Source organism: Podarcis gaigeae (genome assembly GCF_964106915.1).
Source record: "Podarcis gaigeae genome assembly, chromosome: 8".
Lineage (NCBI taxonomy): Eukaryota > Metazoa > Chordata > Lepidosauria > Squamata > Lacertidae > Podarcis > Podarcis gaigeae.
This window is the reverse complement of record NC_139684.1, coordinates 21,974,590-22,001,131: the sequence shown is the minus strand read 5'-3', so window position 1 is coordinate 22,001,131 and position 26,542 is coordinate 21,974,590. Positions and strand designations below refer to the sequence as shown.

The 26,542-nt window shown below is 45.8% G+C and overlaps 1 protein-coding gene across 1 annotated transcript in view; it reads right to left on the bottom strand.

The window, feature by feature from the left end:
* Positions 1-6,699: 6,699 nt before the first annotated feature.
* Positions 6,700-26,542, bottom strand: part of PLCH2 (phospholipase C eta 2) — a 115,423-nt gene continuing 95,580 nt past the window's right edge. Inside the window, exons 21-22 of the mRNA XM_083752912.1 lie at positions 15,772-16,114; positions 6,700-11,396 (exon numbers count right to left, since the gene is read on the bottom strand). Coding sequence (XP_083609038.1) covers positions 9,766-11,396; positions 15,772-16,114 — 1,974 coding nt within the window. The 3' untranslated portion in view covers positions 6,700-9,765. The remainder of the gene's footprint in view (positions 11,397-15,771; positions 16,115-26,542) is intronic.

The following is a 26,542-nucleotide window of genomic DNA, read 5'->3' as shown; positions in this document are numbered from 1 at the left end:
GTGGAAATGTTTTGGGGTTTTTTTAATGGCTAAAATATCAGCAATGGGTATTTCATCCAACTCAAATCTCCTTTTTAATTTTCTGTTATTACTAGCCAGAATATGAGGGCATGAGAGAAATCCCAGATGGTCTAATAAGGAACACTAAGTGATAAATAGCTCCTCCATTACTTATTGCACACCACAAGTTGTATACTGGGATGTCCTGCATTTTTCAGCACAAATCTACATATTAGAGGGTTTTAATAGCCTAAGTTTAGGGAGCGGCAGGCTTTCTTCATTGTCACTATTGTTGAATTATAGGGAAGGATCCTGAAACACACACATGCCTACTGTGACCCACCAATCACCCAAAGATATGCCAGCAGACACCACTTGAATTTCTGCCCACCACTGCTAATCTGTCACCATCTAGAAGTTGCTATGGTTCACTTCCAATGTGTCCCAGCTAAGGATGGGCAAATATCTCAATTTCACTTCCTCTTCTCCTTTTTTGTCCAAACATGGATTCATCTGTCCAAATTTCTGAAGCTACTTGCAAACTTTTTAAAAAAAAAATCCTCACAAAAATTCATAATATCTTAATGTGAATTTCTCCGAATAAACACAGTTTTTTGGGGGTGGGGTACGACGACATTTAAAGGTAAAGGTAAAGGGACCCCTGACCATTAGGTCCAGTCGTGACCGACTCTGGGGTTGCGCACTCATCTCACTTTATTGGCCGAGGGAGCCAGCATACAGCTTCCGGGTCAAGTGGCCAGCATGACTAAGCCACTTCTGGCGAACCAGAGCAGCGCATGGAAAAGCCATTTACCTTCCCGCCAAAGCGGAATCTATTTATCTACTTGCACTTTGACGTGCTTTCGAACTGCTAGGTTGGCAGGAGCAGGGACTGAGCAACGGGAGCTCACCCCGTCGCGGGGATTCGAACCACCAATCTTCTGATCGGCAAGTCCTAAGCTCTGTGGTTTAACCCACAGTGCCACCCGTGTCCCTTACACGACGACATTGAGACATATGCAATTTCTCCTATATAATGCATTGCTGTATGGTATTTTAGTCCTACTCAGATCTGAATCATTGAAATTAATGAGTGTGACTGACTTGGTTCTGGAATTGCAATTGGGTCTACCCCGAATAGCATTGAGTTGAGTACAATTCAGTGCTTGGTTAGAGAACTGCATAGCAAAATTTGGAAGAATTTCAAATGTCAAAGAATAGGTGTGTGTTGCAGTTTGCATCTTGGTTTGAGAAAATGTGAATAAGTTTGATTTCCGACGTTGCAGGTGGTTGATTTCCTACGTTGCTTAGGGTACTTGCAATTCTACAATGCTATGAAAATGCAAACAAAATTGAATTTCTCCCTCATCTCTAGTCCCACCAAGCATGGGTGATGGGAGCTGGTCCAAAAACACATCCAGCTGCTCAAACAGTTTTGAGGAATCCCCAGGAGATTGACAGAAGAATAGGAGATATTTAAGAGTATCTATGTACACCGGTAGAAGATCACTAACGCTCCTGTGCTAATAACATCTGTGTCTTATTACAACAACCTCCCGCACCAGCCATCACCATCCAAAGCTAATTTAGCATTCAGGCTAATGCTAAATTGCAGTAGACTCTGAGCTGGTGCCTCGCGAATATTAATTAGAGCTGCTTTATTCCACTGACAATACAGGACAAGTTCCGGCACATCATACATTCAGTTTTGCCCATAGCAAGAGTATTCCAAGACTTGAGGGACATTTAGGGTCAGAGCAAAAGTTACCGCAAATCCCCGAGTCCAGAAAATGAAACCCTTTCTTCTTCTTCTTCTTCTTCTTCTTCTTCTTCTTCTTCTTCTTCTTCTTCTTCTTCTTCTTCTGAGTACTGGGAAATATTTCTGGAAAACAACTGAACTGAAGAAATATTCTAATTCCGAGGCAATATTTGAGCTGATGCCCACTAGTGAGGGAGAAGTTCTGCTTCTCCACCAGCTTCCCAGAACTCAGATGGCAAAGAGCTGGAGGCCTTAAGAATGCGGCAGGTAGCTAGACTGGTGACTGGAAGTGGCTGCCGAGACCATATAACACTGGTCCTGAAAGACCTACATTGGCTCCCAGTACATTTCTGGGCACAATTCAAAGTGTTGGTGCTGACCATTAGAGCCCTAAACGGCCTTGGCCCAGTATACCCAAAAGAGCGTATCCACCCCCATCATTCAGCCCGGACACTGAGGTCCAGCTCCGAGGGCCTTCTGGCGGTTCCCTCCCTGTGAGAAGTGAGGTTTCAGGGAACCAGGCAGAGGGCCTTCTCGGTAGTGGCACCCGCCCTGTGGAACATCCTACCACCAGATGTCAAGGAAATAAACTACCTGACTTTTAGAAGACATCTGAAGGCAGCCCTGTTTAGGGATGTTTTTAATGTTTGATTGTATTTTTAATATTCCTTTGTGAGCCGCCCAAAGTGGTTGGGGAAACCCAGCCAGATGGACGGTGTATAAATAATAAATTATTATTAAGTTTGATATTTTGCAAACCTCTCCCCAAAGATGGAACCACCCAGAGAAAAGGTGGCCCACACAACCAGCTTGTTGTCAGCGATGCCTTGAGTTTCATAGAATCAGAGAGTTGGAACAGACCCTGGCGGTCATCTGCTCCAAAGCCCTGCATTGTAGAAATCTCAACTAAAGCATCCATGACAGCTGGCCATCCAACCCCTGCTTGAAAACCTAGAATCATAGATTTGGAAGGGATCCTAAGGCTCATCTAGCCCCCCACCCCCCGCAATGCAAGCATCTCAGCTAGTATTTTATTATTATTATTATTTCAGGATTTTTACATACATTATATCATTTCCTTCCAATTTTTAAATTTCCCGTACAATTTTTCCTTCCCCTCTGTCTGCCCCACCATAGGAAGGGTTCAAACAATTATCCTCAGCCACAGACTTAGGATCTTTAGTTTCCACCGAATGTCTTTTGTTCCAGTAGTTTCTGTCCATTATAATAATAATAATAATAATTTATTATTTATACCCCGCCCATCTGGCTGAGTTTTCCCCAGCCACTCTGGGCGGCTCCCAATCAGTGTTAAAAACCGTACAGCATTACATATTAAAAACTTCCCTGAACAGGGCTGCCTTAAGATGTCTTCTGAACGTCAGGTAATTCTTTATCTCTTTGACATCTGATGGGAGGGCGTTCCACAGGGCGGGCGCCGCTACCGAGAAGGCCCTCTGTCTGGTTCCCTGTAGCCTCACTTCTCGCAATGAGGGAACCGCCAGAAGGCCCTCGGCGCTGGATCTCAGAGTCTTAAAGATAGGAGTTCCATCTGTTCCTTATCGTGGTGGACTTGACCTTCCACGTTGTTTCCTGTGAGATTACTGCGACAATGTCCAACTGAATAAGTTCAAACAAATAACTATTCCATGCCTCTACTGTCCATTTTTCTCTATCTTTCCAACCTAAAGCTATTGTTGCCTTTCCCGCTAATATCATAGCTTTGAAAGTAAACTGGGGAAAAGGCATCTCAGCTAGTAAAAGAGAGTCCACCACCTCTCTTGGGAGTCCATTCCACTGTCAGTTGCAGTATTTCTGCTCCTCTTCCCATGACTGTTATGGGGCAAGAGAAAGTTTAGCCCACTGAGTCGACTTTCAGCTAGCCATGGATGGTGCCTATTGGTGACTGGTAGGGTGAAAGGCAGGGAGACCAACAGTTGGTGGCGCCAGAGCTGATGAAAGGCAGGTGGTAATTGTCCCTATCCCCTTCCCAGCTATGTTCTGCTAAGGCAACATGGAAGCTGCCAGAGCAAGTGCCACCCTCTGGGCTGGTTGTGAGGAGGCAGGCAGGCAGAGGCTGTTTGAGGCCAGACTGGGGGTTGGTGGGGCAGTGTCCCATTTGCCCAAATGGACCGGTTTCTATTGGTTTCAGCAAACAGCTACCCAGTGGTCCCTGATCATCACCTTTGTTTCCCTACAATGCAGTGCCCTGGAACTGCCATCATTCTGCGGTGTTTAGCAGCCACTTTTGCTTACCCCCAACAACATGAAAATGTTATCTTGGGAGAAATTTGCATTAAAACGCTGACAAATTTTGTTGAGGATAAAAATAAATAAATCAGACATTCCTGCAGAAAGCACTGGATTTTAGATCTGAACAATGGAGAGAAAGTGAATTAACAGAGTCATCTATCTCTAATAATGGGACATGCCCACCACATGTGGAAGTAAGAACCATAATCCACACATCCCATGTGGGAACCTGCAGTATACACCATAATTCCAGAGTTGTGATTTGCCAACTGTTCGGAGCATTTTCTCTCACGTTAGCTATGATTTTTAAAGCCCATATTCCATCCCAATTTCACACACCAGTGCAATTCACAACACTTCTGTGTGTGCCTTTCACCATCTTTTTTAATCTGTATCTTATACAGAGACTAACCCTTTAATGGGTATCCATAGGATTTTTTAATGTTGTGGGGGGAGAGAGAAAGAGCAGGCAAATTTAAGCACTAAAAGGGGGACCACGCTAGAATCCCACAAACACAGCATGAAAAGAATAGAGCCCATAAAGTTGGGAGAGACTCAAAAGTCCATGTAGTCCGACCCTTTGCCATTTTGCCGTATATCCCAGGTTCTACAAATGCTAGAAACCTAAAAAATTCCTTCCAGTAGCACCTTAAAGACCAACTATGTTAGTTCTTGGTATGAGCTTTCGTGTGCATGCACACTTCTTCAGATGTGTATCTGTGTGTATCTGAAGAAGTGTGCATGCACACGAAAGCTCATACCAAGAACTAACATAGTTGGTCTTTAAGGTGCTACTGGAAGGAATTTTTTTGGTTTGACTATGGCAGACCAACACGGCTACCTATCTGTAGCTAGAAACCTAGTAGTACAAATGCTACTCTCTTTTTAAAAACGGAAGAAACTAAGAAAGGTGGGGAACTTGCAACTGTGATTCACTCAGGAGGACAACTGCCTCCATCACACACCCATTAATCCTTTAATGGTCTGGTAGGAAATATTTACTAAATGAACAAAAGGCGTTAAGATCCCTCGGCAGTGGAAAGTAAAGGTAAAGGGACCCCTGACCATTAGGTCCAGTCGTGACCGACTCTGGGGTTGCGGCACTCATCTTGCTTTATTGGCCTAGGGAGCCGGCGTATAGCTTCCGGGTCATGTGGCCAGCATGACTAAGCCACTTTTGGCAAACCAGAGCAGCGCACGGAAACGCTGTTTACCTTCCCGCCGGAGCAGTACCTATTTATCTACTTGCACCTTGACATGCTTTTGAACTGCTAGGTTGGCAGGAGCAGGGACCAAGCAATGGGAGCTCACCCCGTCGCAGGGATTTGAACCACCAACCTTCTGATCGGTAAGTCCTACACTCTGTGGTTTAACCCACAGCGCCACCCATGTACCAATGGAAAGTAAGCCAAGATTTAATTTGAACCAAGACCTTCCCAGATTAAGCAGCTCATCTTGGGGTTTCTCACCTGTCTTCCTCCGCGCCCCCAGGGAAATCCCGGAGTCTGTACATTTCTGCCACCTCTCCTTCCTTCAAGCCGAAGCCTGTCCTGGCAATCTGAAATCCCTGGCACATCGTAATCAGAATTATAGTGGCTGGGGAGGCCCAGCCAGATGGGTGGGGTATAAATAATAAATTATTATTATTATTATTAGTGACAAAAGCTGGGGAGAGCGTTCTGTACCGATGGCTTCAGAAAACAAGTTGTTCAATGTTGTTAAGGTTTCTAGGCTTCAGAAATAAAACGGGACTGCCTGCTGAACACAGTTGTATACGTTTTGCCCATTCCATAATTGCCAGAAATAGCAATCAATCAAAGTGGGGACGTGTCAAAAGTTTAGCTGCAAATTCAAGCCCACCCACCAGCACCGTGGGCTCCTTCTGCATTAGGAATGGATTGCTGAAACACCAATTCACATAGTGATTCAGTACAGGGCACCATTGGTTGGACACCAGTAATATGGACATCTTAGGTTGTCTCCAGCTAAATCCTGCTTAGAACAGACCAGATGAAACTTGTGCGCAAATTAACATTGACTTCAATGGGTTTATTCTGAGTAGGACTAAAAGTAGGGCTAACAGGGGTCTCATTCAGTAAAGAGCTCAGCATCCTTATTCAACAAGTTGGTTTATAGGAGCCTAATAGTTTTGTCTTTCCTGGTTTGGGGATAACCACTATCCTGGATCTGTGCCAAGGGACAGGCACTGCCCCCCCGAATGCTCCCATAGGTGCCCCATTGTGAAATGTTTTCTGGACCCTAACCACCCCCTCCCCAATTTCATTTGTTAAAATCACAATAAAACAGCCACATCTACTTTTTAAAAAACATTTTGACATGCTACCCCTGGAGGGTATGCTAAGGGCCAATGAGGCTGTCAGCCTGAAGAAGGTCAGCTGCTTTTGCTCTGGAAGGTAGTGAGGATTGGGTCCCGTGGGAGAGGCACTGAGTAGCATCAATAGCCGTGAGCAGGAGGTGGATACTTTGAAAGCACCTTCTGCACCAAGAGATCTCCAAAACCTGGATCTGCCATTGGCGACGAGGAGAGAATAGGGAATCCTACACCTTCCACCAAACCTTGAAAAGTTAGCTGCTCGCTGCCCATCCTAGGACCCAGGAGACCTGGGTTCAAATCCCTGTTCAGCCTCAAAACTTCTTTAGTGGCAGATGAACCCCTTGGAAACAAATAGGTTAAATAATCTTTATTTTGAGTTGTGTCAGTTGGTTTTACAAATAGATTTTAAATTATTTGCAATATATATATATATTTATATATATATTTATGTATATATAAGAAATATTACAAACAAACCGACAACAACAACAACAAAAAACAACCCTTGACAAAAAACTCCCCCCCCCCTTTAGCCCTGTATAATAAGGGCTGGAAATTAAAATATGTTCTCTTTTTTAAAATAAAAAAGGTGTCTTGATAAATTCTTCCCTTGTTTTCTTCCCCAATAAAATGTACATCCATTGTAATAAATGATTGTGTGTGTGTGTGTGTGTGTGTGTGTGTGTGTGTTTAAAGCAAGAACTTTTAAAAGGTGGGCTTTTTCTGTTTAACTCTGAACAGAGTTAATGTTCTCTAATTTTGTTTAAAATATATATTTTGTAAGTATTTTGCATGGCAGTGCAAAAACATACAGGCAAACAAACAAACAAACAAAGGGGGTGGAAAGCAATAGGAAGCGGTCATTCCACAGGTGCTATGTACAGCTGACATTTGAAGCATCATAAAATTATTATTTTTAGCTGGCATTTCTGGGGGAAATGACAACTCTCCCCCTGCCCCCCCCCCAAGAGTTATTATGGAGCTAAGCAAAGGCAATGAAAAACATTTTCCTACCTGTTCTACGATTAGATTTCTGAACCCCTTTTCCTAAATGAGTAGTTAAAATGGGAAAGGAAGAGAATTACTTGGACTTCCCTGAGGGTTCACACTTCTGTTTGTCCTGTTCTGAAAAAGCACAAGCTTGAGCCGTTTCCCGCTTGTCCTGTGCCTTTCAGGGGTAAGGGGCAGCTTTTCCAAAGGGGTGTGAAGTCCTCACCACTGAGAACAGCATCGGAAATCGCTTTATACTGAGCCAGACCACTGGCGCACTTCGCTCAGTGGTCCATGCTGACCGGCCAGGGTCTCAGGCAGCGTGTCCTCCCTCCAGACTTCATTGGAGATGCTTGGGATTGAACCTGGGACTTTTGCATGCCAGGCAGATGCTCTGCCACTGAGCTACGGCCCTTCCCTGAAGACGCAGGGTCATAATAAGCTGCTTTATACTGAGTCAAACCACTGGTCCACCCATTGCCTACTGCTGATTGGCAGTGGTCCTCCAGCATTTCAGAAGGTCTCTGGTCTTGCCCCAGCCCTAACCACAGATGCTGGGGATTGACCCTGGAGGCTTCCTGCATGCAAAGCCACTGAGCTACAGCTCCTATAGCATCAAAAGTTCCACGACAGGGATGCTGGAGCCATCAGGTCTTCACAACTTCCAACACAGAAAGGAGACCTTACCTGCACCTACTGGACTAATGTGCAGATAGGAGTTCACTGAACTACTGGCTTTTGAACTTCACAGATGCTTCAAGAGGCTCAAAAAAACTTATCTCTTAAAAAAAATGCATGCTGCAAATTGAATGCAAACTTTCCATGCTAATTTAAAAAATGTGTGTATATTATCAGAGGTTAACGTGAGACAGGCTTGTGAGTGGACACATGCAAAAGCGAGAGAGGCTGGAAGTTAGGTGGAGCCGCCCATCTCTACTCCAGAGGAGGCTGGCACGTTTGGGCAGTTGGGCACTGATCCACTAACCTCTGTCTGCACTCAGGCAGAACCTGTCCTTCTGCCTTCCTACTTAGAGACAGCCCTGGGGATTTGAACCACCCGCCAGGCCAATGGGAGGTAGGGTCAGAGCCAACTCATACTATTTTTGCTCCCCTCCTCCTTCTTCCTGCTGAGATCCACCAGGGGCATCACTGAAGAGGAGGAAGCTGACAGCTGGACCGGGTGGAAGTAAGAAGACAATGCAGGCGAGAGCTGGCTGAGAGGCAGACTGAGGTTGACAGGACAGTGCCCCGTTTGCCCTGATGGGCCAGCCTCCATTGGAGAAGAGGCAGAAGATTCCCACAGGCAAGACGTGCAGGGAACAGGAAGCAAGGAAGGCCAAAATGGCTGGGGAATATGTCAGGCCATTGTAGTCACATACAATGAAAAAGTGTTAAAGGTAACATGCTAAAGACATGGCTGCCCAGGGTGAGTGCATTTCCCCCAGCTCTGCCCCAGAAAATCAATCAATCAATCAATCAATCAATCAATCAATCAATCAATTAAGCAGGTCTTTCACACCACTCTCAGCTATACAGAAAAACAAGGGCAGAACAAGCGCCGGAGCTTTTGCATGTTCCAAATGCTGCTTTGGCTTCCGCAACTGAAGTCAGGCTGTAGCACAATGGTGGGAAATCTCAGGCATTTCTATCTGGACCTCAGGATTTGCCCCAGGCCACACAGCCTTTACTCAGACCACATCCCTCACTTTGCTCTGCTTTGCGAACCAAATATTTTTGCCTGGCTGGAATGTGCCCTTTAACTTATGCTTCTTGCTTGGATGGAGAGACTGTGGTTACTGTGTGTGTGTGTGTGTGTGTGTGTGTGTGTGTGTGTGTGTGTGTGTGTAGAAACTAGCTTCACCCACTTTTGCCTTTTGCTCCACCCACCACAAGAACGTGGCCCTCAAAAGGTTGCCCAGAAGGGAATGTGGCCCTTGGGTTAAATAGAGCTTCCCCAACCCTGTTGTAGTAGCTTCAGTGGGAAGATTAAGGCAGCAACTGGCATCAGCTTTAAGTCCAACACATATTGAAGACTCGCCTTACCAAGAAAAGAAAAAGGGGGAACTCAGACAGGAAGAGAGAATAGTCATGCAGATCCACAGACATGTTTCCCAGGGTAAATGGGGGGGGGGGCATCTTTGCAGGATCTATTCCCTTCCCCCAGGAACATTCTGGTTGCCCATTGCCCATATTGCATGCTACAAATTTGCATTATTAGTATTAGTATTAGTATAATTTTCCACACACATAAATTGTCCTTTGGGGGCTGGGAGCGGGAGGGGGAGAAGTGCTATCCTTGGACGAGGGCTCTTTGCGTCCTGTGCGTTTTATTAAAAATATATATGTGTGTGTATGGTTTGTTTGTTTGTTTTGTTGGTTTTGCTCTTACAGGAATGTAAACATCAAGCTTGTTCAGCCCTTGCCAGCATTAGAGTTTGAAAATAAAGACGACTTCGGTGTCACGGTTCAAGTCAGCTTGGTTCTTGAGTGGGGATGTAAACAGGCCGGCGGAGGCCGTGTCCATACAGGCCCCTTTGGTGAAGCAGCAGGCCCCTTCGGGGTTCCCTCGCTCCTCAATGGGGCTCCCCTTGTTCAGCTCCAGGCTCTTCAGCCTCTGCCTCTCCTGTGCCTGCTTGGCCCGGTTGGCGATGTACCTCACTCTGCTCTGGCTCCTGGATGAAGACCTTCGGAGGAGGCCCACCCCTTCCTCTTCCTCCTCGGACTCAATTGGCTCGAGGCTGGTAGGGGAAGTGATGTCGTTCTCCTGCTGGAAGGTGGTTAGCTTCTTCAGGCGCTCCGTGAGAGGGTCCAGGGGCTTTGCCGAGGACCTGGCTGCCGCACAGTGCCGCTGCTCCCTCATCGACCGGGTGATGAAGCTCCGGCTGATGCTGCGGTACTTGCCCTCGAAGACGGACGTGATGTCATCCGAGGTCAGGTCACCAAGGCTTTTCGATTTGGCCTGGTCACTCTCTTGGCCTTTTGGCTTCAGGCAGGACTGCTTGAGGCTCTCCATATACAACCGGCTCCAGGTGTGCCTTCTGGGTAGGGACGGCAACCCTAGCTCGAGACCCTTGGCTAGCGGTCTAGGGCGCAGCTCATCCTCTGTGGCTTGGCCTGACCTCAAGTTGGGATTGGATTTGCTCTTGGTCACCATGGGCATTTCACGCCCGGAAGCGGCACTCGCGGACCACGGGCGTGCACCTCTCCTCTCGGGGATGACTTTGAAGTTCTCGTGCTGGATTCCAAGGTCAGGGAGGCTTTTGCGGGTGAGGTTGGGCATGGAGAGGTCTATGACCGTATCGTTGGAGGACATGCTAGAAGAGGAAGACATGCTGTCCCTGTGACTGCTGGAGTCCAGCTTGCTCCAGATACGGTCATTCACTGTGGCATCAGAGTACACTGCAGCTGTTGGTGAGAAGCCACCAGGAGACCTCATTGGAACTGAGCAGTCACAAAGGTTCTGCCCTTCGCTTTTCGACCTCCTCACTATCACACGAGACATGTGGGGGACTGCAGCACCTTGAGTTACTTGGGGAGAATCTCGAGGCGAAGCTAGCGTGGTGCTCTCCATGTTGCATTGTTGTGGTTGCCTAGCAGCATTGGTGGCCTTCTCATCCACTCTCTCAACATCCATCAGTTCTTCAGCCATGCCATCTCTCTTCTTCTGGCAACTATGGGTAGAATGAGGCCCAAGGTTGGCCAACGCTACATCATCCTGAGTTTGTGAACCAGCTTGACCTCCATTGCCTCCTTGTTTCTCGTTTCTCCTAATATTATTTGGTCCCAGAATACTTGTGATGGTTGGGCTGGGAGCAAGGAACCTTCTGTCCTCCGAAACCACCACCGTGTGCTGCGGAAGACGAACTCTCTGAAGCTGATCTGACGGGTCACGGGAATTATCAGGCACAGACCCTTCCTTGGGATCGCTAGCAGGAGCAGTGGGCAGAGAAAGGCAAAAAGGAGCAGGCTGGTCCTCGTTGGCAACAAAGGGCTCTTCACTGATGGTCTCCAGGCTACATAATGAAGTGACTGACCTCTGCATTGAGAATTGGCGGACATCTGTAGGAAGAAGGAAAGCAGTGAATGAGATTGATCCATTACTGAATGAATTCTTTTGCAGCTACAACTCTAATACATCAGACACAATACATATAAGGTTGTATCCAACAAAATTATACTTCAAGTAGACCCATGGAAATTAAGGAACCTAAGTTAGTCGTGTCCATTAACTTCAATAGGTCAGGCTAGCATTGGATTCAACCCATAATCCACAGAGAATAGATTCAAAACAGCTTGTCCATTGGAAGAATATCAGGTCGTTCTGGGCGATACTTGCCTCTCCCTCATCCCAAACTGTCTCAGAAAATGGAGGGTATTAAAAACTGTGACTCCTCCCTACTCTGCCTGGGGCACATACCTTTTAGGGATGGGGGATAATTTCTGTTCATTTTGCATTTAAAGGCAAACTTACATAATTCACACTTTCTGACAAAATACACAAACTGAACCCAGCCCTCCATTCCAAATGTTGCGGTGCAGTTTTCCAGGCAAGTAATGTGCACGGAAATGAAAATAGGTGAAGTGTGCAGCTTGAGGCATACACAGATGAAGCTAACACACAAAAAGGTGTTAAGGGAAATTGCTTTGCAAAATTGAGTGCATTAGAGAAAAAGGAAGGTGTCTCCCTCCATTCCCAGCTCCTCCTGCAGCGTACCAGAGGAGGGAGGCGGTACACCTCTGCTTGCACATTGCATATAGAGACGGAACACTCCTACCACCTCTTGCTTGACCCGGCTTCTCTGGTAAACGTGCATGCTATAGGAAAGCACAAGAGGGTAGGATTTCCCCTATCCCATTCCTTTATTGTCCTGTGTGGGTTTGGTCTGCTCTGACTTCCAATGCTCCGGAATTTTGAACAAGGATGACTTCTAAAATTAGTGCAGGAATTTGAGCATCCACAGCTTGCCATAGCATGGAACTCCTTTAGTTCTCGATGCACTTGTGCGTACCAAATTAAAAACAACAACACTACAGGAAAGTAATTTTTGATGCTGTCATATGCATGATTGTATCAAGATTCTTTCTGTGCTGTGTTTTACCGACACGTGCATGTACTCTGACACATTGGCATAACTCCCCACAAAAAAATAATAATTACTGGTGCAATTGCATATACGATTACATCAAATTGTCTTCTTGCAGTGTTTTACCAATGCACATATTGGGGATACTGGGGAAAAGGCAGTCAGGGAGAGGGTAAGAGAAACCATGAATGAACTGAAGGTTGTGGCAAACTTTTCATCTGCAATGCTGTGCACTATAAATCTGAAAAATTAATAAATAATAATAATATAAAGTGGAACTGAGGGTTCCTAATGAACTCTGGAAGCTTGTAGGCTTGCCAGAGGCATCTGGTTGGCCACTCTGAGAACAGAATGCTGAACTAGATGGGCCATTGGCCTGATGCAGCTGGGATCTTCTGATCTTCTGATTTTCTTAAGCAAAGGCATGGAATTCAGAATTCCAGAATCCAGGCTTATAACATTAGGATGAACAGAATGCTGGAGGGATCACTTTCCAAGTGCAAGGCATGGGTGACCAAGTTTCCTTCCATATGCCTAATTCCTTACAGGTTAAGGTGGTGATTCCGTAGCTCTGGTTGCCAAAACTCCACATTGGCTATCAAAGGTTGCTTCCACCACCCTCCAATAAATCTCACATCAGCTGAAGACACGCACACACTCACACATGCTTTGGGGAAACAGTGATAAGGGTGGCATCCAACCAACACATCTCAGCAGTGCAAGGAATTACCGTATTTTTTGCTCTATAAGACTCACTTTTTCCCTCCTAAAAAGTAAGGGGAAATGTGTGTGTGTCTTATGGAGCGAATGCAGGCTGCGCAGCTATCCCAGAAGCCAGAACAGCAGGAGGGATTGCTGCTTTCGCTGCGCAGTGATCCCTCTTGCTGTTCTGGCTTCTGGGATTCAGAATATTTTTTTCTTGTTTTCCTCCTCCAAAAACTAGGTGCGTCTTATGGTCTGGTGCGTCTTATAGAGCGAAAAATATGGTAAGTTTGTCCAGTGGAACTTTTTCTCTTCTCCTGCCCTGCACAGCCACTAAATGTAGAGTAGGTTTTTTTGTGGGGTAGGGAGGTGGGTTCAGGGTGCGCGTGAGCAGAGGAGAAAGGCGAAGTTCCTTTGTGCACGCGTAACATTCCTTGTGTTGACAGGATGTGTCAGTTGGATACCGCCCAGTGCCAGTAATATATTTCTTATGTAATCAGCATAACAAAGGATTTAAAAAGGGGAGGTGAGAAAGGGCGAGGGGCTGGATCAAATCCATGCATGGCATTTTTTCAAGAAATCATGCAGAATTTGGAAAAGGGAAGCAAAGAAAGATAAAGGAAGGAGGGGTCAATCAAGCAATACTGCACTTAAACCAGCGATGCTCAGCAGTTACCTGTAATTTGCTCATCCTTTCAGTTCTTAACTACAGAGACAAGAGATTGCATGTGGAATAATAGGACAGAACACAGGAGAAAAAAAACCACAGTTAGTTCAGGAAAGGGTGAACACAGGAGAAGGAATAAATTAGTAGGGAGAAGTAAGGGGGAATAAAATCCATTTGGATAAGCTTCTGGTAGGATCCTGAGAATTCTTTTTTTGACCAACCAGAGGTGTCCAGGCCAAATCGTTAATCAAGGGCGGTAAACCATTTGCCCACCATTCTAAAAACAAGAATAAGAAGGGAGGAAGGTTGTAAGTTGTAAGGAAGAGAGATCCCTCACGTTTTAATACTATGTTTCTCATTTGGATTTTGTACAGAAGGATGAGTCTGGGAATGTTGGGCGTCAAATCCGTAACAGAAATAACTCAAATGCCTGGCCCATTTTTTTTGTGGGCCACCTGGCTCCCAAAATCCACTGCTGTGTCAGGCCAACAGACTAGGTCATAGGAATCCACAAGCTGATGATCCCCGATTTATGGTGCAATGTTGTGCCTTCTCTACTCAGAAGCAGGACCCATTGAGTTCAATGGAACTTAGTCCCAGCTAACTGCAGCCAAAGGCTACAATCCTATACACACTGGCACTGGAGCAACTGGTCCCACTGAACTTAATGGGACTTACGTCTCTACGCAGACACACATAGGATTACTCTTCATGCCGATTTGTGCTGCGACACCTGCAAAAGTATCACATTGAAACAAAATAATAATAATAACCAAATGAAACCTAAGATAAATTAGACTCCCAACCAAAGAGGATCTTCGTACCCATACTCAATATTTATACCAGGATCCTAGCATGTAATTGCTGGCAATACTGATAGAGAATTAGTTCCCTTGTTCCTTATTTCTGCATGATCCTCTGGTTGGACGGGAAAACAAATCTCAGAATCATACTTATGCATTACATGATTAAAACAAAGAGACAGAGATGCGCAGACAAACCACAAAAATCTACAGAAGGATTTGCTACACCGGCAACGATTTTGCACGTCACAGAAACCAATGCGCATCTAAAACTGAGCACATCTAGAAAGAACTGATGGCTGTGTGTGTGTGTGTGTGTGTGTTTTACTCCCCTTGCCCACACTAAACAGAGAGCTACCACAGCAAAATTAAAACAAAGCGCAGGGACTTCTAAGGGGAAACTGAAATGACGACACGATCTAAAGCGGATGGATGGGGTGAAGAAGATCTGGTCTTACCAGTAAAGAATATAGGGGATTTACTTCGAATTTCCTCCAGTTTCTCAGCAAACAAGGCATTCATTTCCCTCTGAAGGGTGCCCGCCTGTTTTCTGGAGGTCTCGGACAAACGTTTGGGGAAGTCGGGGCTTCCGAGGCTCTCTAAGCTGCTGGAGCTGGAGGACATGGAGCCATTGCTGGTGGTGACCAGGTTGACTGTGCTTCCATATTTGCCACCGGGCTGGGCCTGCCACCTCTGCCGGGAGTGGCCTTTCGCCCCGTGACATTTGGAGTCCCCATTTTTCTTCCCTGAGGTCGCAAAGGGCTGGCAGGTCCTGGGCAGGTTATCGGCGCCAGCCCTGCACAGGCGCAGGTCTGGCTGCTGCGGCCTGGGCTGCTGCTCCTGGACCCCCCAGCTTTTAAGCTCTAACCTCTCCTCGCCTCCTGCCAGGCTGCCGTACTCATTACAGTGCGAAGCGTCGTTGGGGGCGGGCCGAGCGTCGCCATGGTCGCCCCACTTGCACTCTAAATCGGGGCTCTCGTTCAAGCCTATCATGCACTTCATGCAGTTGGTGGCCACGCCGATCCTACCCGATCCATTGATGGCGCAGCGGGCAAAGACGCCCTGCTTCTCGCTAGGAGGCTCCTGCAGGCGGACCCGGTTGGACCTCCGGACCGGCTCGCTGAAGGTCGCGTCCCTTTGCGCGCGGCTTTCGCCCTTGCCGAAACTCTGAGCCTTACCTTTCAACCCTTTGCCTTGAGCCTCCCTGTGGACACCGTCTCCGAGAGAGGGTGCCGGGGACCCGCATTCGGGCTCTTGGTCAAAACGAGGGAGGGAGGAGTCGTCCTCCAGTTCGCGGTCCTCGCCGTCCCCTTGGGAGCCGGGGTCTTTGGTGTCGATTGCAATCTCGGGGAAGCCCTTTTTGGTTTTCTTCTGGGTCTTGGTGGGCGCGCTGGCAGTCCGCCGTAAAATGTGGCTGCTAAAGGAGTGTTTGCGGTTGAGTTGGCCAGCAGCATGACTGTCTAGAGAGGCCTGCTTTGGATTTCTGAGAAACAGGCCTTTTAAGCCCAGAGCTTGCTTGGCCTGGAAAAGAGAATAAGAGGGAAAGAAAAAAAAACACCCATAACAGAAGATGTGCATTTCTCTCCCCCAGTGCACAAAGAAACAAAAGGTTAGTGATGTGCAACGTGGTGTTATTAACCTCATGGGTAGCATCACCTATCCAGGTTGGGCTGGAAGACAGAATGAGGAGGAAGGTATGAGTTGCAAGTTTTTGGTTTCACACTTCTGTCGTCCTGCTAGTCGCCCTCCCCAATTGACCCACCAGCCACTTCATTCTGGTTCACTAATGACACTTGCGTGTTTACTCATACAGCTTACATGCATGCTCACTGAGAAATGAGGCCCTGTTGGCGTCAGTGTTGCTTAATTCCAAGTACCTTTGGACTGGACAATTTATTGAGGGGGGACAGAGAGTGGTGGCCCACCCACCGTTTTCCAAAGGGATCTTCTGCCTTAGCCATAGCTATCACTCTCACGAACCATGTCTTTTGCCTCCTGGAGGGGAGGTCCTGACCCTTGGGCTTCCTGCAGTCAGTCTTGTCCTTGTGCTTATGCTTACATCTTTTAATTGCCAGGGTTTGCCTTCTCCAAAAATGGTTTCCTTGAAACGGCACTGCAAGCTGCCATTTTGTTCAGAGGTACCTGAAAAGGGCTAAGCCTGCCATTCTATGCATGCTTACCTGGGAATAAGCCCCCCTGAACTCATTGAGGATTACTTCTGAGCAGACATGCATAAGATGGCACGGGGGGGAGGGGTACCATCTCCAGTAGATTGGTAAGGAAGAGAACGAAGCATGTAATTAACTCTCATGTGATGAAAGTCTTTTTAGACACACCACACAACCTTTAGGCACTGGTGATGCATGACTATTGCTGGGCATGTTCATAAGTTAGTGTATACACAGTAAACAAGCAAAGTCTTCATTTACACAGTCTAGTGCCCTTTACCCCTGAATAGCAAGGAATTTGTGGAGGTGAGCTCCCCATCTGTTCCACCCCGTTCAAGATTTAGAATCTGGTAACACTGAAGGTGGGCATGTCATAACTTTTCAGACACTTGGTGCTGATTTGAGAAAGCCAAGGTCGCCGCATGGTTCAGGTATTAATTTTCCACCTCTTCTCCGCTTGTCCTACGGTGGTCTCCGGTCAATTGGTATGTTGCTGAATATTTGCAGAAATCTACAGCACTTTCCTGACCAGGAGTCAAAGTGAAGCAGGAGGCAAAACATTATAATACGTGCAATGTGAGCAACTGTGGCAATACCCAACAGCCTCCAAGTGTCTTAAAAGAAACACCTCCTACCTTCTGAACACAGTGTTCAACACCGCTACAGTCATTCCATGGACACTTGCCAATTTGCTGGTGAATGCCAGTTTCACTTCAAGCTTTCCACACACACACAAAAAGGAGTCTGCTTCAAGTGTAGGATGTTGGGCGACTGCTTGGAACAGAACGAAGTTAACTCTAAGCTACTACGGCTTCACTGTTGAGTAAGGATGGATGAATTTGTCAATTTCATCATCTCTCAAATTTAACGTTTTCCAGTGTTAAGTTCGGTCCTCCACATTTCTACATCAGTTGGCCTTTTTCTAAAAGTTCAGGTGAAAATTCAACAGCACTTGAGTGTGAATTTCACCTAATATGCACATTTGCATGCAATACTGCCTAATATACACATATTGGCAAAAACCAGTTGGCAAATGCATTTTGGCATGCCATTTTCAGTCATATTTGCATTTTTATGCACACTTTGCCCTGGTCGAGGGACGTGGGTGGTGCTGTGGGTAAAACCTCAGCGCCTAGGACTTGCCAATCGCTTGGTCGGCGGTTCGAATCCCCGCAGCGGGGTGAGCTCCCGTCATTCAGTCCCAGCTCCTGCCCACCTAGCAGTTTGAAAGCACCTTTAAGTGCAAGCAGATAAATAGGTACCGCTTTCTAGTGGGAAGGTAAACAGCGTTTCTGTGTGCTGTGCTGGTGCTGGCTCACCAGAGCAGCTTCGTCACGCTGGCCTCGGACACGACTGGCCCGTACGGGCAGGGGTACCTTTACCTTTAGCTTTACTTTCAGTCATATTTGCATTTTTATGCACACTTTGCCCTGGTACATACACCCTGCTTGGCTGGAGATCTCCACTGCAAAAAAATTGACGAATTTTGAAGGATAGCAGTATTTTGGTTCTGATATTGTTTAAGAAAGTGTAGATTAGGAAGGTTTGACTTTAAATGAGAACTGAGTCAAATTTCTCCCCCATTGCTGCTGTTGGAAGATGCGTATTTTTGGAGGAAGGTGGTAATAATTAATTCCTTGAGACTGTACATTGATTAGTTATCTATGCGTAGATAACTACGCATAGTTGGGCTTGAAAGGAAATGGCAAATAGAATTAAAGGGTTGATCAAACTAAGCTCTTCTTAAAGTAGACCCATTGAAATCCATGGACCTATGATAGTCATGTGCATTCATTTTAATGGGGATACTCTGAGTAGGGCTAACATTGAATGCAACCTAAAGAAGTCAAAAGACAGGTCTGTTACTCCAACATTTTCTCACTGGAGCTTTTTGCTCCCTATCCTTTATTCTCCTGCTCTGTAGGGATTCAACAGAATGGAAGCTACCAAATTTCAGACCGAAAAACTAGCTGCTAACGGAGCAGCCCAAAGAACCAAAAATTCAAAATACTGAGTCAAATTGGCAAGTGCATAGAATGACCATCCAAACAGTAATCATACTTTTCAAATAATTCTAAACCCCTTGGGGCACAAACTTCAAGGGAAGGCGGGGAAATCTCTGTACACATATACATAAATAATGTGAAGTCTCCCACCCGCCCCACAAAGAAAGAAAAGTATCCCATTGATGTAATGAGGTGAAGTGTGCAGTGACGGCTCCCCCAGTTCAAACCATCTAGACCATTTGATACATCCCAGTGAGGCTAGCTAGTGACGCTTGAATCAAAACAAGCGATTCAAGGCCCCAAATCCAGTGCAAATTTGGTTGGAAGAAAAGAAAAGTCATTTAAGAAGAAGATCCAGCATATTTGAAAATAAGAACTGGGTTCTCCAAACATAGAGGGAAAGAAACAGCAACAGATTCCTGCTTATATCTGAAGGAGGATTTCCTCAAAAGATAGGAGGTATCTGGGTGGGGGAGGTAGAATTGGCTCAACCAGAACTTCATTTCCCCCTTTGAAATTAGTAGATGGTGTCTAGTCCACAAATGAGGGTGAGTGATGGATGAGGGTAAGTGATGGACAGGGAGAGGGCAATGGAGGGGTTTTTTCCCCTATAAAGGATATATTTTATCCTGGATCTGCTTCATAAATGTAGAGCACTCTGGCTGTTCAATGGCCCGGCAAACGTTCCAGGAAATGTTGCAATCCATGTAATGAGTGGAAGATTTAATTTATTTATTTTCAGGAAGTGGAAGAAATAATAAAAAAGAGAGCTAAATAAGGGGGGAAGGGAGAAGAAAACCACCGAATGTTAATGATGTTATCGGTTAGAGAAGCATGCAGAACGTGTCGCTAGGAGCGCACTACACCTTCCTGTGTTGGGAGGAGGAGGAGGGGGTACCTTCAAGGCGTCTAAATTTGCTCTGCTTCTAAAAGGAGACTTTTTTTGACACAGAGAAGTCCACTGAAATCACAAACAGACAGAAGTAAAAGGCAGAAAGTGAGACACCGAACAAGCTGAGGAGGCTACGCAAAGAGATAAAGGCAACATCGGGAGGGCGGTGGCAGTGGAAGGGGGCTGGAGAGAAGCCACACATGAGAAATTTGACGAGCAACACAGATAAGCTAAGAGAGAGAGAGAGAGAGAGAGAGAGAGAGAGAGAGAGAAGCAATAGGAGGTAGTCATTTGGAGGTAAACATATGAAAAGCTTAAAAGGCAGAGTAGGAGGGCCCTGTGATTCCCTTGGAGTACAGAAAGTTATAATAATGGACCAAGGAGCAGTCAGCTTTCTGAGGACCACAGGGTTGTCTCCCACTGAGTTCTACTCAGAGCAAACCCACCGAAATTAATGGACACAAGTAAGCCATGCCCATTAATTTGAATGGGCCTATTCTGAGTAAGACAGACTTTGGATGCAACCCATAGCTTTCCTTTTATTTTAAAGCACGTTTTTTAAAAAGCGAATTACAACTAGGAATGGGTGGAGCCATCAAAGTTCGGCCACTCGCAGTTATGCACAGGGCCAGGACCGAGTCCGTCCTGTTTCTGTGTGGATTTTCAAGAGGAAGGCCTTAAAAGTCTGCACAGAAACAGCAAGGTAAATAAAAACAATAATAGAAGTACTTACGAGACGGGCTGGGGGCTGCTGTACTGCCTCTGTTCTTCTAAAAGAGATTTCTGGCCTTTAAACTCTCAGGGAGAACTGTTCACGCACACAAAATACCCCGGGCTGGGGGCTGCTGAGAGAGATGGTGACCACCATGGCTTTTGGTGGTAGCCATCTTCCCCTTTGTGTATCCCCCTCTCTCAAATATGCACAATGCTCCAGAATGATTCAACTTACAGGGCCATTCAGGAACCAGTGCAAAATGGCACCTGAGAGTCACTGAGTGCCAGAGGAAAACAGGTAATGCTTTTTTGTCTTCTTCTTCTTCAAAAAAAAATGGAGTTGAGGGTTAAGTGTCAGAGGCAGGCTATCCCAGGGCGCTTGGGCTCCAGCAGCTGCCTGAATACGCTTCATGGCTGATTTCTGCACATTGTACGGCTGCTAAAAATGAAGGAGCCAACTTGGCTGTTGTTGTTTTAGGTCAACTGGCAAGTCTAGCCTCCAAAGTTAGCAATGGGAAAAGAGGCAATTCAGCTGATAAAGCATACACAGTGAAACAGCTGCCCCTTAAAGCCCCCTCCCCTCTTCTATACCTTCAAAAGCTGCTTATCAGAAATCCAGTAGCTGTATACCCCAGACGTAACTCCGCAAACCTCTCCTCCCTGCCTCCTTTCACACTTAACTTCTAACCTATGCCTACCTGAACTGTAAACTATTCAAGACTGAGGCCTAATCTGTGAGAATCTTGCATAGCAACAAGCTTCTATATTTTCAGACTCCTAAAATCGGGTAGAAACCATTACCTAGCAACAGCAGAATAAGGAAATCCATTGACTAACATTGGCCAGAGAAGTGCCTTTTTAAGGAAAGCTACACACCTGTTATACAACTCTTGGGTAAAAGCACATATATTTTCTCCCCCAAATTTGGCATGGACTGCCTTCAGACTTGCCTCTCCTACACTGCCCACCTTTGCATCAGTCTGTTGAGCAATTTTCAAACTCTAGAAGCCAGGGCAGGGAACCAGCTGGGCCAGATCTTTATCTCCCCACAGCCAATGGGCCAACTTTGACAGATGAATGGGGTCCCCATCTGTCAATGATCTGATATCATAATTAAATCAGGGAATTGACAGAAGGATGGTTCCGCCTGTGAGAATTTTTGCAGTCAAACATAATAATGCATATCTATGCTAGTTAGTGAATGAAAGGGTTAAGGGCCACAGAGCTGTAAATTTCCAGAGGTGACTCATCTTCGAGGAGGGATAGTTTCCTGTTCCTCTCTTTTCTTTTTTGAACCATGCAAGCTGACCACTCACATGAGGCTGGAGCTCAGTAGCCCAGTCTCCATGTTTGAAGATACTTCCAGTATTCTGCTACCAAGAATACCTTGCCTGTGTTGTTTCTGCTGTAGCACTGAACAATGCATGAGAGAGAACAGTGACTACTGTAAGTAAAGCATTTGAACTTACTAAAGTTTGTGGTCTATTCAGTCTGAGAGGGGTAGAGACAGGGGAGCTCAATTGCAAGTGCTTAATAGTGGGACAATTAAAGGTCTAACAATGTATATTTCCTATGCTTTGCAAACACTACATAGATCTGTGTTTTAAACTCTGCTGTGGGCTGTTTTGGCTAAAGAGTGGGTCAAACCCCACACAGTTTTTTCAATTTAGGAAGTCAGCTGTTTTTTCTTTGTAGTTCCCCACACATGTGAGACTTAAGGATTAACTGGTATTCCCCAATTATTTCCCAACACTGCCAACAGGTCAACATTGGCCCTCAGGGTGTGTGTAAGGGAGAAGGTGGTGTCCAAGAAGGAATTAATTCCTCAGCTGATGGGCATGGAGTTCAATCACACTTTCTGCCGGGTTTGGAAGGTCAAAGCAATTTTCCATGGGGAACTGAATCAGTTTATGACATGAGCCACAGAACCTTCTGCCTCCTCACAATTTCTACTTTTTAAAAACATTATCCCTGCCCTGGGTTGGTCTCCAGTTGTCCCAGGGTGGGGTGGCCTGATAGAGGTCACAGGGTGGGATCAGTAGGCTGTACAGAGCCCTACTTCATACTTATATCCAGCAAAAGGGATGACACTTCCTCTTCTTTAACTTTGATGGAACACAGCAGGGAGGAAGATGGGGACAAAAACCAGAATTAGTTGGCTCTGCTTGTCATGGGTCCACCTACTGTGAGCCTCTCTGCCTTCCACCCAACTAGTCCCAATAGGCATCAGCCATCAGTCACTGCTTGAACATCAAGTTTGGTTTAATATTCAGTGGGATGGATTTATGGTCTCATTAAGCCCCCCTCCCCAAAAAAGGTTTGTTCCATAGCAAGATTAGAGCTATGAATTAACATATTGACTTCGCTTCAATAAAAACTGAAGCAGACAGAAATAGTAATGAGAAGCAACAAGGGGCAGGTAATAGATTTGAGAACACTGAGACGAGAAATAAAGCAATCAGCTTTGGAAATTGGAAGAAATTGGAAAGGTGGGGAGAGGCGCCAGGATGAGTCTGCAAGATACAATGGGGGTCTTTTGATGCTCTTAAAAGAGAGTGACACTCGGTGGACAGGGTTCGGATGGGAATCCAGCAAGGCCTCAAATTGCTGCCAGCGCTTAAAAAAAGAAGTGTCAGTCAGCTGTAAATTAAAACCATCCATCAAGAAGCCACCCGGGCAGAAAGCGAGAAATCAAAGAGGGTCAGAATTATGTGGCACTGATCAAAGGAGGTTAAACAGGCTGAAAATTGCCTTCAGTCAAGAGGTGGGGAAGCCTAAGGTAAAATGGTGTGTGCGCGCACAAACATGCAAAGCTTGAAGGGTGTCCAAGTTGCTCAAGCTTCAAAGAAATTAAGTATGGACTGTGCCATTATGAAATGTCCTAGCTATCTTTTTCTCTTCTTCTTTGCGATCACTCGTAGCCGAGTAACATTGTCTTCCATAAACACCGTTTTAACAGTGAGTCCGTAAGTGACTGTGGAGGCCAATTCTGGATCCACACGCCCTTCCACCGTGGGGACATAGGTTTCTAGGCAGGAGTTGATCACAGTGAGGGTTTGCCAAGCATGCCTTCCTCTTAGAAGAAGAAGAAGAAGTGTTTGGATTTGATATCCCGCTTTATCACTACCCGAAGGAGTCTCAAAGCGGCTAACATTCTCCTTTCCCTTCCTCCCCCACAACAAACACTCTGTGAGGTGAGTGGGGCTGAGAGACTTCAGAGAAGTGTGACTAGCCCAAGGTCACCCAGCAGCTGCATGTGGAAGAGCGGAGATGCGAACCCGGTTCCCCAGATTATGAGTCTACCGCTCTTAACCACTACACCACACTGGCTCTTAGCACGTTTCTCCCTTTCGTCCTGAAGTCGAGCATCTTCAAAGCCCATTACTTCCAGGTTGCCGCGGAGCGCAACTCGAATGTGCTCATCCCAAAGCACATTCAACCCGAGGTATGACTGTACATGGTTTGAAACCTGCATATCTGAAGATCAGCTGTTCCTGCATCAACTTGTCCAACTTTCCTCCATGAAAACCTCCCCTACAGCTACCACAGAAGTGTGAACTGTTCCGTAATTTGTTTTCTGTATAAGGAAGCTGCCTTGTTGCATCAGGACATTGCTTAGCATCATCTTCACCGTCTGTGACTGGGGTTTTTTGAAGTTGGGACCTTATTTGCACCTTAGCTATAGCCTTTCTCAATTATTACCTTTCCTGGTGTGCCACAAACACCCAAGCTGTGGAACAGCCATCCCAATATACTTATGCAGCGTCAATATTATTATGGACTTTTAGGTGGCCAAGTTAAGACACCATTCTATTATGCTTTCAGTGAATGAGGTCTTTTCTGTTACTGCTTATAAGAGACACATCAGACATGTCACATACACGCCAAACTCTATGGACAATTCCTACAGAAGTCCAACACAGTCACATTTGATTTCAAAAGACGGAACTTCCAAAAAATAAAAAGATGAAGCGAATGGTAAAAAAGGAAGTCGAAAGGAAAATGCAAGAGGGTCAATTTATTCCAGAACGCTTATGGATTGTTTGACGCCCCACTAACAGAAGCTCATCTGCAATGAACGCACACCACCGATCAGTGAAGGCGGCAATGGGGCCAAGAAGATGCCAGCGTGGTCTAACAAGCAGAGTCAAGGAAGCTATTAAAGGCAGGAAGGCTCCCTTCAGAAAACAGAAGCCTCATCCAAATGAAGAGAACAAAGAGGAACACGGATTTTGGCAACAGGAACGCAACGAGACAATAAAGGAAGCAAATAAAGAATTTGAGGATCACTCTGAGTGCTCCCCTGGTTCTTTCATTGCAGCTTTTGCAAAGCCAGTTTGAGTTCAGGTCATCTCTCCCAAGGAAAAATGTTCCTTTGCAGCACAGCTTGAGCTTCATCTGGGCTGCAAACGAAGATCTTAGTTGAAAGTGGGGCTTGGGTTCAGTCGGCCAATCAGCACCTACTATGTTTCTGTATCAGTTTGCATTTTTTTTAATACAGTGGTACCTCGCAAGACGAAATTAATTCGTTCTGCGAGTTTTTTCGTCTTGCGAATTTTTCGTCTTGCGAAGCACGGATTCCCATAGGAATGCATTGAAACTTGCAAGACGTTTTCATCTTGCGAAGTAAGCCTATAGGGAAATTCATCTTGCGAAGCAACTCAAAAAACGAAAAACTCTTTCGTCTTGCGAGTTTTTCGTCTTACGAGGCATTTGTCTTGCGAGGTACCACTGTATAGAAAAGGCTTCATAATTTCTCCTAATATACACATGCTTGTGGGCAATTTTGTCTGAGACCACACATTTTTTTTCATATATATATATATATATTTATGTGCACTTTGCCCATTATATACATTTTTGTACACATTGCTTGGCCAGAGAACTATGTGGCAAAATTTGAAAAAAGAGAGAGGTGAATTTTGAAGGATTGCTGTGTTTTGTGTATAGTTTCAGAAAGTGTGAATGTGTTCAAAAATGCATGTACAGGTCTAAAAATGCATACAGTGCATACTTTAGCATGAAAGCAACGCACAAAATTGTGTTATATTAGGGGAAATTGCGGACGTTAGAGGTAATTACATAGAAAACGGTGACGGTTAGAAGATCCCAATTAAATTCTGATGAGTTCCCATGAGGACTTTAAAAATAAATAAATCACAAACTGATGTAGAAATGGGCAGAAATCAATGCAAAACTGGGGAAAACGAGAAACTAGATTCATCCATCCCCAGCCTTGACACAAACAGATAAAAGTCCCCTGCCTGCTGTACAGCTTGTAGGTAGCAGAAACCAGCTGAATGTTGTTTTTAACTTTGGAACTGGATGAAAGACCCACAGAGCTCTATAAGGAGAGAGAGAGAGACTCAAGTTGCTTTCAAGTCTTAACTTTTATCCTCCTGGCTTCCCTTCTTTTAAGATTGGTAGAGGTGGACCCTCCCCCCCCCGCCACTCTCTGTCTCTCTCTCTCTGCCTGACCGTCCTTTGCACACGTTGCCAAGCAACACTCGGACTCTTCCTTCTTCCCCTCAGGTTCCGGAGAATCTGGAATTGGATTCTCTCTGGCTCCTCCTGAGCTCCTTGAACCCAGACAGAGGCTTGCTTGTTCTTTTCAGTACATTTTCCTTGCCCTAATTACCATCTCCTGTCACATTTTCCCTGCCTTTAATTAGGGCTATGCAACAACAGCAGCACGGTTGAGAAGCTGCATTTTGGAGAGGAGGTATATTTTTCTCTCTCCCCTCCCACCATCTCATTCCTGTCCCCTCTATCTACCTCCCAGTCTTTTATTAATTAGTTTCGAAGTCTGAGATGCTTTTTCAAGCGAGGCCGAATGCGTCAAAGAGATGGGCAGAGGGACAGCTAAGACAGGGCCGAACTACACATTACATTAATTACACAGTGCAAGGTTTTTCTTTCAAAAATATCCAGGGCAAGCAGGGGTGGCAGTGAGTTGAATCAGGATCTTGGCGCGGATAAGCCCCCTGTTTCAATAAGATGTAGAACCCCAGCCCCACAACACAACATACTGATGTAGAAACATATGAAGAGCCTTGTCGAGGTAGACAAAAAAGACCTATCTTCTCATGTATCCTGCTTTCAAAAGTGGCCAGCAGGATGCCTCTGGGAAGCTCACAAGTGGAACATGGAGGGCATTCCCCAGTTGTTT